The sequence below is a fragment of the Ochotona princeps genome, chromosome 17, assembly GCF_030435755.1.
Source record: "Ochotona princeps isolate mOchPri1 chromosome 17, mOchPri1.hap1, whole genome shotgun sequence".
In the NCBI taxonomy this organism is placed as follows: Eukaryota; Metazoa; Chordata; class Mammalia; order Lagomorpha; family Ochotonidae; genus Ochotona; species Ochotona princeps.
This window is the reverse complement of record NC_080848.1, coordinates 40,235,322-40,247,996: the sequence shown is the minus strand read 5'-3', so window position 1 is coordinate 40,247,996 and position 12,675 is coordinate 40,235,322. Positions and strand designations below refer to the sequence as shown.

The window sequence follows — 12,675 nt, the reverse complement described above, 5'->3', positions numbered from 1 at the left end:
TTGTTTGCATATAGAGTGGTGGAGGCAGACTGCAGCTGTGTCCCACACAGTTTACTATCAGAGGGCTAGAGTTGACCCCGGTGTGTGAAATTTTTATACTCGCCTTTATATGTGACCAGCGAGTTTCCTATGATTCCGCTGAAGGCAGTTGAGATATCATGCTTAGCATGATTGTTTACAGATTGTTTTGAATCTGACCAGAACTGACCAATATAATCGTGGAATGAATTATGGTACTTATAGACTATGGGAGACCAGCCATAATTTACTCACAATGACCTCATCCAGTCTTAGGCCTTAGAGCCAGCTAGCATGCAGATTGTTGCTACAGTTTGCTCACTTGTAAATAGGTTTTCCCTGATAATACTGATCCTTCCTGATTTTCCCTTACAGGTGTGAGAAGGGTGTTATGTCTCTGGTGAACGTGAGGAATTGCATCTGCTTCTATCAGACTGCGGAAGAACTGAATGCCAGCACCCTGATGAACTATTGTGCAGAAATCATTGCCAGTCACTGGGTGAGTGAGTATAGACAGAGGGGAGCCTGGAGCTGGACCTGCTGCCTGGCGAGCAGCCTCTTTGGCTTCTAGTGTCCTGGTTCTGCACTTGAAGGATAAACACTTGGGTTTCGTGACCTCTGAAAGTTGTCTCAACACTGAGAGCCTGCTGCTCCTGTGCTTGCAGCATGGAGGGGCAGGAGATAGTTCAGGTCTGGGTTCGGTCGGGGCTGGCAGGGCCACCGCCCTCATCACCCTCATGTGGAGGCCACAGCTCCGAGCTCTCCTTTGCCCTCTAAACCAGGTAGAGGGTGTTATTAAATCTAATGTATCAAATTCCTTAGATAGTTTGAATTTTAATGAATTGTCTTTACATTTCTTTCATTTTTCTTTTTTTTTTTTAAGATTTAAATTATTACTTTTTTTTTTTTTTACTTGAAAGGCAGATTTACAGAGAGAAAGATTTTATATCTTCTGGTTCACTGCCCAAAAGTGGCTGCAATGGCCAGATCTGAGCTGAGCCAATCTGAAGCCAGGAGCTTCTTTAGGTCTCCCATGCTGCTGCAGGATCCCAAGGCTTTGGGCTGTCCTCTACTGCTTTCCCAGACCACAAGCAGGAAGCTGGATGGGAAGTGGAGCAGTTGGGATATAAACTGGAACCCATATGGGTTGCTGGCCCTAGGGTTAGACTGTTGGGCCAGAGCACTGGCCTCCTTTCATTTGTTCTTGCATTTTCTAAATGCTAGGGCTAGATTTTTGTAAACTAGATTGTGTGAACTGGTACATTGTGAAGAGGCTCAGAATTTCAGATTAAAGTCTGTGAGAACTGGATTTTAAGGAATCAAAATGAGAACAGTAGTGCTTCTGGTACTTTACCTTTCTGCCTCTTCTCAGGTGTAGCTGTCTAGGTTGGTTTGGAGAAAGGAGTCTGCACAGACCTGCTGCCTTGAGCTCGCTTCTACTTGCACTTACAGCTTTGCTCATACTGTGCTGTCTCCGAATGCCACAGTGTTGCTGTGGGACAGACGCAGGCGCAGGAGGGAGACCTATAAGTTTCAGGTCACAGTTTGGCTATTCATTCCCTGTCTGAATCTTTGCCAAGTCATTTAACCACTTTCTCATTTGTTAATAGGAATAGTAAGATTACCTACCTGATAGGGTTTTTGTGAGAATGGAAGGAGATGGGAAATATTAAATCATTATTTAGGAACTGACTCTTTTCTTCCTTTTTACAATTTATGTGTTTATTCCAAAGGCAAACTGTCACTCAGAACAGCCTGGGCTTAACCAGGCTACAACCAGCAGCCGGGTACACCATTCTGGTCTTCCATGTGGGTGTAGAAGCCCAAGCACTTGAGCCATTTGCTACTGCCTTCCAGGGCACATTAACAGAGAGCTGGATCCGAAATGGAGCAGCTGGGACTCCAACTGGCTCTCATCAGATGACAGCATCGTTATCAGTGGCTTAACCTGTGTCATGGTGCCAACCTTAGAGCCCGACACGTTCTGAGGGTTGCATAGATGACTGGTGTTGTTAGTAATACGTTCTATCTGTTTTAATCCTTAGGATGACTTAGGAAAGGAGGACTTCAGTAGTATGAGTGCACAACTGTTATACAAAATGATCAAATCCAAGACTGAGTACCCGTTACATAAAGCGATCAAGGTGGAGAGAGAAGATGTGGTCTTCCTTTATCTCATTGAGATGGACTCACAGGTATTGTAGCTGCTCCTTTGTTTTTGGTTTTTTCTTTTAAAGGATTTATTTTTATTGGAATATCACAGAGAAGGAGAAACAGAGAAAGATCTCCTCTCTGCTGGTTCACTGCCCAAGTGGCCGCAACAGCCATTGCTGAGCTGAACTGAAGCCAGGAGACAGGAGCTTCTTCTGGATCCCATGCAGGTGCAGGATCCCAAGGACTTGGGCCATCCTGCGGCCAGGATATAAACCCGCACCCGTGTGGGATCTAGCCGCTAGCCGCCTATGCTTTTTCCGTTTTTCATTCCTTTCCCAAAGCTGTGCAGTGTGTGATGCTCCTTACTTCCTTAGGAGCTCCCTCTGCTACAGTCCAATGTGCATGCTTCTACTGCCAGTTCTACAAGGCAAGCTGGCCTTTTTTGTAAAATCAGTTCTCAGAATTTTTCCAGCCTCAATGCATTGCCCAATTCCAGAACCACTTCTAAATTTTAATTTTTAAGGTTTTATTATTTTTAAATGTTTATTTGAAAGGCATTCTGACAAAGCAAGTGAGATAAGGAGATCTTTCAACTTGTTTTTCACTCCCTAAGTGTCCGCAATAGCTGAGGCTGGGCCAGGTGGAAGCCCAGAGCCTCAAACACCATGTTGGTTTCCTCCATGGATAACAGAGGCCCAAGTACTTTGCCAGGTGTATCAGCAGGGAGCTGGATTGAAAGTAGAATAGCAGGGACTTGAACCAGTGCATCTGTATGGGGGTGCCAGTGACTCAAACAGCAGTTCAACATACTGCATCATAACATGAGCCCCTTCGCACTTTTAGGAAACTGTTAAAACTTAACTTGCAGGTTCTAAAATCTCTTAGTTTTAATGTCCTGTTGCATAAGATTACCACAAACTTAGTGGCTAAAAAAACGAACAAAACAAAACAACAAAAAACCAGAAATATATTTTCTGTCAGTTTTATAGGTATAAATTCAGTACAGGTGCCACAGGACTGAAATCAGGAAGTCGGCAGCTCTACCCTGCTAGTTGGGATTGTTGGCAGAATTCAGTTTCTTGCAGTAATGGAACCAAGATCCCCATCTCCCCTAGACTGTCAGCTGAGAGCAGTTCCTAGCTTCAGATACCACTACATTTCCTTGGCTTATGGCCCCCTGCCTTCCTCTTCAGAGCTGGCAGTGGCAGGTCAGATATGTCATGTCTCCATTTCCTACTTTAAGCTTCCATTGTTCAGTTTTTTTTTCCCCCTCATCTACATCTTTCTGCAGCTTTTAGTTTCTTTATCTTATAATGACAGAAACAGGATTGGGCCAGGTCAAAGCCAGGCGCCCAGAGCTCCATCTGGGTCATCTGTGTGGGTAGGAGCCCAGGGACTTGAGCTGTCACTTGCTGCCACCTGACATGCTTTTAGCGGGATGTTGAACCAGAAGCCAAGGAGCAGGGACTTGAACCAGCACTCTGGTATGAGATGTAAACAGCCATCCCAAGCAGCGGCTCACCTCACCGCACTGTGAGTTAACTCCTGCCTCTTCCCTTCGCAGATAGATTGATCCCTCCTGAGTAATCCAGGAACCTCTTCCCATCTCAGGGTGCTTGACCTTAATCACATCTGCAAAGTGCATTTTGCTCTGTAAGGTGACATCGTCATAGGTTCTGGCGTTTCTAACCTGGACATCTCTGTGGGCTGCTATTCAGCCTGTCATACTGTCTTAAAGGAAATGTGGTTGCTCTTGACAGATGGGATTGAAGTATGTTGGGTCCTTACTTCTGGATGTGGGGAGACATTCCGCTGCTGGAAGGAGTTAGATGGTTAAGCCTCAGCATCTCACGAAAACATTGGCCGGTTGCCATGAAGTTCTCTGACCCTCTGCCTGGGCAATGGTGTCTGACGGCAGTCTGTCTCCGTTTCTCCTGTGGTTCTTATGTTGTGTTTTGCATTGCTTATGTCTGTTTTGTTCTGTCCATTCATTCTGTGTTCTGAGGAGGCTTAAAAATTTATGAATGAAGTTGAATTTGAGGAGTAATAAATGTCATAGCACTAAAAACTTGACATGTAGCATGTATTGGCATTCATGCATGGATCACGGTGGGAGAAATGAAAGTAGGTTGTCTTCTTCACTGGCTGGCTGCTGATGGAGAAACTTCTCTGCACAGCTCCCTGAGAAGCTGAACGAAGCAGATCACAATGGAGACCTGGCGTTAGATCTGGCCCTTTCACGGCGCCTGGAGAGTATTGCCTCGACGCTGGTTAGCCATAAAGCTGATGTGGACATGGTAGACAAGAATGGCTGGAGCTTGTTACATAAAGGAATCCAAAGAGGTAGGAAGACATGGATTTTATGTTGTTTTCTTTTCAAGTAATGGGATTTTTACCCAATTGATTTTAGATACTCCCTGTGTCCCTGAAAGTTCTTGTGTACTTTCTATGTCTGTCTTTTTAGGCTACATGATTTAGAATTTGAGATCACCTGGTCAAAGGAGGGATTGAAACGCTGTTGTCCATGCCTTGTTACATTGGCTCTTCATGGTGGCAGCAGGGACTCCAGAAGCATGGCATGGATCGGGCGCAATAGCCAAGCAGCTGAAGTCCTTGCTTTGCATGTGCCAGGATCCCATGTGGGTGCTGGTTCTGGTCCCGATGGCCCCACTTCTCGCCCAGCTCCCTGCTTGTGGCCTGGGAAAGCAGTTCAGGACGGACTAGTCTTGGGACCCTGTACTCGTGTGGGGGTCCTGGAGGAGGCTTCAGACTCCTGGCTTCAGATCAGCTCAGCTGTGGCTACTTGGGGAGGGTGAGTCAGCGAATGAAGGGTCTTCCTGTCTCTGTCTTCTCTGTATATCTGACTTTCCAGTGAAAATAAATCTCAAAAGCCTGGCACATGGAGGAGAAGTTGTTTTTGGTTAATTATTTTAATGCTTGATTTGAAAGGCAGTGATAGAGAGGACAGGAGAAGCAGAGAAAGAGAGCTCTTTTTTTTTTTTTTTAATTATTTTTTAATAATCTTACTTAGTTGATTAGGGAACAAAGTGTCAAGGGCTACAGGGTGAAAGTGGGTAATACCATTGTTTCCACATCAATATCATTTTACCCTGTATCTGGGGTCAGGGAAAAAAACAAAGGGAAAAGCCCCACCCAGCCTCCCACCCATCCCAGATCCCCAACGGGAGGCGCGCTCTGAGGGCCCTGCTCATACAGTTTTGATAGTTCATCAGTTCTGGATTGCTGCCAGTCTCTCAGTTCCAATCGCAATGAACCCTATTCAGAATCCATTGGCTAACAGTCTCTTCATGGCTGGGGTTCTGAGATCAGTAGTTCAGTTGGAGGGATCTCCAAAGAAACTTCATCTGAGATGCTCCCAGGCCTGATTCTTGCGCGAATTTGCTAGTACAGAGTCCGACACCGTCCGTCACACCCATCAGCTTATGCTCATGCTGGTCGTTGGGATTGCTGGGTTCGTTCTGTTTCCAGCCCTGTCTTCCTCCTGAACCGACGGGTATTGTAGTCCAGTTCGATCCTGCCCACTTCATACTCGGTCCTCACGCAAATCAGTTGGAGCTGCAGCCTGGTTGGGGCAATTCCCCATAACCCCCACCAGTTCTACCCCCTACCCTGGTTCCCATGCTTGCCAGTACGCTCCGCAGGCTTGTCAAGTCTGTCCCACATCCTGTTTAGCTCTCGCATGTGTCGATGGGCATTGAAGCCCAGCTCAACCCAACCAACCTACTATCCAGCCCACACACCTACTGGCAGGTGCCCTTCTGTATAGCCACCCCTGCCCCTGTCCTGGTGTTCGTGCTGTCCAGTGAGAGTGGTAGCCCCCAAGGAGGTGCCCACTATTTCCCTTCTAGGCCACACTCACTCCCAGATTATGCACTCTGCAGGTAGTTCTGGCATTTGACTTGACAGAATTAGCTCCAAGTGCCAGCCTCTGCCAGCTAGTACTACAGCTAGCCCAACCAACCCTCACCCACTCTAGTTTTTGCTTGCACCAGTCGGAACAGTCAGCCCACCGTGGCCCTTCCCTTATCTAGCCCACATGAGGCCCACAGGTGTAACAGCCCTGCCTATTCTGATCTGCCCCCATCCCGACTCACGCTTTCCAATGGAAGTAGTTGTCCAGTAGGGGAGCCCACATTCCCCTGTCAGCTTTGCCTCCTCCCCCTGATTATCACATGTGCTGTTTGGGCGCTGCAACCACATCTGGTATGGCTCATCTCACCTTGGCATTCCTTATTGTGTACTAGTATGTGTCGCAACCGAACCTGGCTCGACCCACACTCTGTTCTGGCGCTCGCACTCACCAGCGGGTGATGTGAACAGGTTCAGCCTGGTCTGCCCCCAATCCATGGCATGTGTATACCAGTGGGATAATTTCCATAGCCTGTTCTGGGCTGTTTCCTATTGTGCTTCTTGCACTTACCTGCAGGGACTGTGTCCTGCCAGAGGAGTTGCCCAGACTCCTCCATCAGAAACTCTCCCAGTGCCAGGTTTTGCGCTTGCCAGGGGGTTCTTGAGCCAACCCTACTCAGTTCACCTCCTGTCCTAGCAGGAACAGTGGTGTTTCCTGACTGTTCTTCAGCCCAATCTGGTTCTTATTGTTGGATGTTTCAACCCAGCCATGGCTCTTCCATACCCCCATACAGCTTACACATGGTTCAGTAAGGGCGGAGACCTAGCCTAGTCTGTCATACATTTCCCCTGGTCCTGCAGAGCACCAGATGGTGTTGGAGTCTGGCCCGGCTTGGTGCTTCCATTCCCAGTCCACACTTGTGCCAAGTGGGATTACACTCATATTCTGATCGGAACGCAGCCCCATTTACAGCCCATGTGCTCATTGGTGGGAAACTCAACCTAGCTAGAGTATCCCCTTAGCTGCCCTACCGGGCCTATTCCCAGCCTTAGATCTCGTGAAAACCAGTGGTTGCTCTGATTCAACTTGGTAGAGCCCCTGTCTTGTCCTGTCCGCTTAGATGCTGTGGCTTAGCTTCCCTGTCTTACGCAGATCAGTAGGTGCAAGGACCTACTTGGCATGACCTGTGCTCCAACCTGATTTCTGTTGTTTCTTGTGAGTTAAGGTTTGTTCAGCCCTGCCCATTCTGTCCCCCTCCAGTGGCAGCACGGCCCACCCCACATCCTGTTAAAGGATGCACTTTCAGGTGCTGCTGCCTTGACCTGCGCTGACTGTTTTGGGTTCCTGCACCCGTGTGTGATGGCAGGTGGCATGGTCACACCTAGCTTAGTCCATCCCAACCCCAGCTTGCGAGCTAACCAGGGGGACTTGTATTTCCACAGGGTTGGGCCCACACAACCCATAGAGTCTACCCCCAGACCAAGTTCTCTCGCGTGCTGGATAGAGTCTTGACCCTGCCAAATGTGACCACTCCACCACTGCACCAAACAGTTGGGTAATGGTTATCCATCACTGCCAAAGAGGCCCCCATCTAAAGCATTGGTGTGGGCTGGTGTGTGACGATCAGTGATGTTCTAGGCAAACAGGCCATTTCTGTGTTCCGAATTGGGTTGGTGTATCTGACTAACTGTAATTGTCTCCTGAGTACTTCCTTCCAAACCACCAGGTCTCAGTCCCCACGCCTGCCTAAAACTTCCATGACCCTGTCACTGGGAATCAGCCAAGATTCACTACTCACCTACACTAAAATTGGACTTAGTCATGGGTGTCCCCAGGAAGCAAACATATCTTTAAAAACCCCAGAGTTTGCCACCATGCGGCCAGCAGGCAAAGCCTGGCACCACATGGTGCACTGGCTGCCCTGGGGGAGGCCGAGGACTCGTTCACTGCCTTGTGGCAGTGTCTTTGGCGTGAGCCCCCAGCATTGGGTCCGACCCGGCAGGGGCACCCCCCACAGCCTCCACACTGTGAGGAGCGGCACTTGCCCCCAAACCCAAAGCCCGAACCCCCTAAATATATATATTTTTTAAAGATTTATTTTATTGTTTTTGCCATAAGCAGGGATCTAGATTAGAAGTGGAGTAATTGGCACTACAACCAGCACCCCATGGGATGCAGATGCTAGCAGGCAGAGGGTTAGCCTGTTGTGCCACCACACTGGTCACCTTTTTTGTTTTTGAAATGCGGAGTGAAAAAAAGATCTCACATCCAGTGATTCACTCCCCAAATGACGTAATAACAGGTAATGGCCAGGCCAAAATCTGGAGCTGGGAATTAAATCATGCATCTTGCAATTGGGTAGCAGGGACCTTAACTGCTTGAACCGTCACCCGCTGCCTGCCTGGGTGTACATTAGCAGGAAACTGACATCAGAAGCTGAGCCAGAACTAGAACTTGGGTTTTCCACATGGGTGTTCCAAGTGTGCATCTGAATCCCTCATGGCCGTGTGTCAGATGCCCACCTCTCATTGAAAATATTTTGATATATTTATTTGAAAGGGAGAGACCGAAAGAAGGAGAGAGAGAGAACTCCCATCTGCTGATTCACTCCCAAAAACCACACTGTAAGCTTGTCCAAGTTGAAGCTCAGAGCCCAAACCCCATACAGATCTCCCACCTGGGTGACAGAGGCTGAAGCTCTTGAGCCATGACCTGATACCTTCCCAGCACATTATGTGGGAGCAGCCAACACTCGGACCAGCACTCTGGCATGGGATGGTGGTCTTGCAAGTGATGGGTAGCTGGCTCTTCTACATCACTCCCCCTGCCTCGTTTTTGTCAGTGAAAATTTAGAGCTGTAGAGTTCCAGAGTAAAATGAAAGCCTCCATCACAAACTCCAAGACTTCATTTAGTAGGAGGAGAGTCGCTCTGACTGGAGTACTTGGCCTTGGCCACTGTTTCATTTCCATGTGGCCAGCACAATCCCATGCCCTATTTGAGCACATCTTCAGCCTGTGTTATTCTCCCTTTCTGATGATGCAGAGTTATCCTGCTGTGCTTCTGCTGCACTGTTGGATTCACAGGTCGTCAGTGGAATGCAGTTGCTTCGAGAAGTGGCTCTGTTGTAGCTGTGGCTTTGCCCTTTATGGGCACAGGTTCTAATGCAGGCATCCTAGGCATGTGTTGAGAGGGTTGTGCTTGCTGGCTGCAGGAGAGGAAAATTTTGCTCATGATGGGGTCGGAAATCCTCAGAGTATACCACTGTTCAGAGCAGTACATGTTCCCCAGTACTGCTCTGCGCTCTCCAGGGCCATCCGCCGCGAGCTGGGGAGGCCGTGAGTGGGCAGGGTTTCCACCGCAAAGGGATTGCTCTTTCCTACTCTGGTTATTGTCTGAGATGTTTGTTTTGGAAACAGATACACTTGTTACTAAAAAAAAAACAGTCTTGAGATTATGTTTCTTTCCTCTTAGAGTTAAATTCTTATGGTTGATGCAAAAACATCTTTGATGCATTATTAAATATTTTGATGATTGCTTAGTTACAAGAATTTGCCAAGAATTGATGATACAATTTTTGTGCTGCCTTTCAGATGACATGATTTTCTGCTCTGTATGTATCGACTGCTTGCAGACCTGTGGATTAATGTGTCGGCACAGTGATTTGATGGTTGCTGACTTTATTATTCATTTAAAGATTTATTTATTTTTACTGGAAAGTCAGACTTGCAAAGAAAAGGAGAGACAGGAAGATTTTCCATTTGCTGGTTCACTCCCCAAGTGGGTGCGATGGCCAAAATTGGGCTAGTCCAAAGCTGAGAGCAGGAGCTTCTTATGGGTCTCCCATGTGGGTACAGGGTCCCAAGGCTTTGGACCATCCTGCACTGCTTTTCCAGGCCACAAGCAGGGAGCTGGATGGGAAGTAGGGCCGCCAGGTTATGAACCAGCAAGGCGAGAACTTTACCCACTAGGCTACCAGGCAGGGTCTGGTTGCTGACTTTAGAGTGGCATTGCAGGGTGGACAGAGCACTGGCTTTGCAGCTTGGATGTGTCAGGATGTGAGTGTTGGCTCACCTGGTACACTCTGGCCTTGAACAGTCACTGGACACCTGTCTGCTTTGTCCTCTCTGCAGTGAGAAGTGGGAGTCGCTTCTCCCTTGCTGGGTTGTCGGTACAGGGAGCAGCAGTGTCAGCAGTGTCCTGAGCTCTGTGGTCCCCTGCTGGTGGGTGGATGCACTGCTGGCCCTTACCTCCTCTTCCAAAGAAGTGCAGAAACACAGATCTAAACCCACTTTTTATACTTTGACTTAAGCTATTAGTCTGTTGAGCTGCCTGACCGATTAAATTGGACAATACTTAAATTTTACTTGTAACCTTACTTGAAAGTTTTTGTTTAAGATTTATTTTTATTTAGGGATCGGAGTGATAAGCCTAGTGGCTAAAGTCCTTGCCTTGGATGCACCGGGATCTCACGTGGGTGCCGTTTCATGTCTTGGCTGCTCCACTTACCTTCCAGCTCCCTGCTTATGGCCTGAGAGAGCAGTAGAATACAGCCCAAAGCCTTGGGACCCTGCACTCCCTGTATGGTAGACCTGGAAGAAACTCCTGGCTTTGGACTGGCTTAGCTCCTGCCGTTGTGGCCACTTGGAGAGTGAACCAGCAGATGGAGGATCTTTCTGTTTCTCCTCTCTGCAAATCTGCCTTTCCAATAAAAATAAATCGTTTTTTTAAAGATTTATTTATTTTTATTGGAAAGGCATACTTGCAGAGAAAAGGAAAGACTCCAGTAGGCACCTATCTAAGATGCCAGGTCCACAGACAGGCTTAGCAAAGAGTTCACCATAGCACACAGTGTCAGCCTGAACTTGAAGCTTTTTATGAGTGAAAGTCTTTAATATTTGAAATTTAGATTGCGATCTGGACTCAGATCCTCATACCAGCCAGAATTCCTACTCTCCATCAAGGTGGTCCTCCTCGTGGATGTGGAACTTGAGCCTCACCACTTCTGCATCCTGCGTTGACGTGCTTAGGCCGATGCTCCATGTGGTCTCCTGGCGCCCCATTCCTGCCAAAGCAGACCTCAGGAGATAGCAGTGATTCGCTCAAGCTGTTGAGTTCCTGCTACTAAGGGGGAGACCTGAACTGCGTTGCTTGCTCCTGGCTCTGTTCCTGGCCTGGCCCTGGATGTTGTCAGCTTGTGGGTATGAATCAGCAGATGGAAGCAGGCTGGCACACTCAGTTGCTGTCTGTCACTCCATTCCCCCATAAATAAGTTGAAAGAAAAAATTTTTAAAAGATCATCTGGGAAAAAGCACAGAGCAGAAGAGCAGACATGTAGTGTGGAGAACTAATTGACTCTGAAATTCCATATCCTCTGGGCACCAGATGCAAACTGCAGCATTCCTATGACAAATGAGCGTAGGAAGGTAGAGTATAGACTTCAGGGTCTCAGTACTCATGACAGTCTTCAGGCCCATTTGAATGCTCAGATTTTGGAAGCATAGTTGAAGAATATGGAATGATATTGTGGCCCAGGACAATAGCCCAGTGGCTAAATCTGCTGGGATCCTAAATGGGCGCCGGTTCGTGTCCCGGCTGCTCCACTTCCCATCTGGCTCTCTGTTGGTGGCCTAGAAAGGTGATCAAGAATGGTCAGTACCCATGTGGCAGACCCGGAAGAATCTTCTGGCTCCTGGCTTCGGATTGGCTCAGCTCCAGCTGTGTTGGTTTCTTGGGGAGTGAACCAACAGATGGAAGTTGTTTCTCTTTGTCTTTCTTGCTGCATATATCTACATTTTCAATTAAAAGAAAGGAAGGAAGGTAGGAAGGAAGCGAGGAAGGGTAGGTGGGTGGGTTTTGCAAGATACAAAAAAGCTTAGACACTGCTAACACAGAAAATTGTCCTCTAGCAGTTGCAATTCAAAGGCATCTGTGTGTACCATGGTAACAGAAACAGAGCCAAGTGTACTGACACCAGAACAAAAGCAGATCAACTAAGGAAGCAACAGTGTTGTCTGCTTTTCGTATGATTTTAAATGGTCAAATGAGAGACAGATACGTGGAGAGAGCTTTCATCCACTGATTGATCCTTACATGCTGCAGCTTGGGCCAGGATCAGACAAGGTGTCCCATGTGGATGGCTGGAACCCAGATGTTGAAAGTCCCCAGGACTGTCTCCTAGTGTCTGTATTGGCAGGCAGCAGTAGTAGGGAAATCAGAGTCACGCATTCTGGTATGAAGCAAGGACATCTTCACCTCCAGGCTAAGCTCCCACTCCCTGATCCTCCCGTGGAGTAAGTCCTGAGGCACTTTCAGCAACCTGGCATCCCACTCATGAGCACCAGCAAATCTCAAAACTACACTCAGCTGTCCTGGTACCTGCAGATCAGACTTGGGGAGATCGTCTTGTGTTTGGGGGATAAGAACTTCTAAATTTCTAGTATTTTTGCCTGTTTTAAGTTATGAGTGGAACTAAATTCAATGAGGATTGACCTTTACTCCATAATGTTGCAGTCAGTTGAATTGGTCTATCCCTGTCATCCTCTAGGTAACCACTTTAGCTGGTTTTTTACAGCTTTTACCCCCCACTGCCCGCCCCCCCCAAAAAAAAAAAATTTGTTTGCTTTTTTCTAAG

At 47.7% G+C, this 12,675-nt stretch overlaps 1 protein-coding gene across 4 annotated transcripts in view; it reads left to right on the top strand.

The window, feature by feature from the left end:
* Positions 1–12,675, top strand: part of ANKFY1 (ankyrin repeat and FYVE domain containing 1) — a 72,455-nt gene that overhangs the window by 32,623 nt on the left and 27,157 nt on the right. For all 4 annotated transcript variants that reach the window (XM_058676680.1, XM_058676679.1, XM_058676677.1 and 1 more), the window contains 3 exons: positions 394–517; positions 2,064–2,213; positions 4,350–4,515. In XM_058676680.1, coding sequence (XP_058532663.1) covers positions 394–517; positions 2,064–2,213; positions 4,350–4,515 — 440 coding nt within the window. The remainder of the gene's footprint in view (positions 1–393; positions 518–2,063; positions 2,214–4,349; positions 4,516–12,675) is intronic.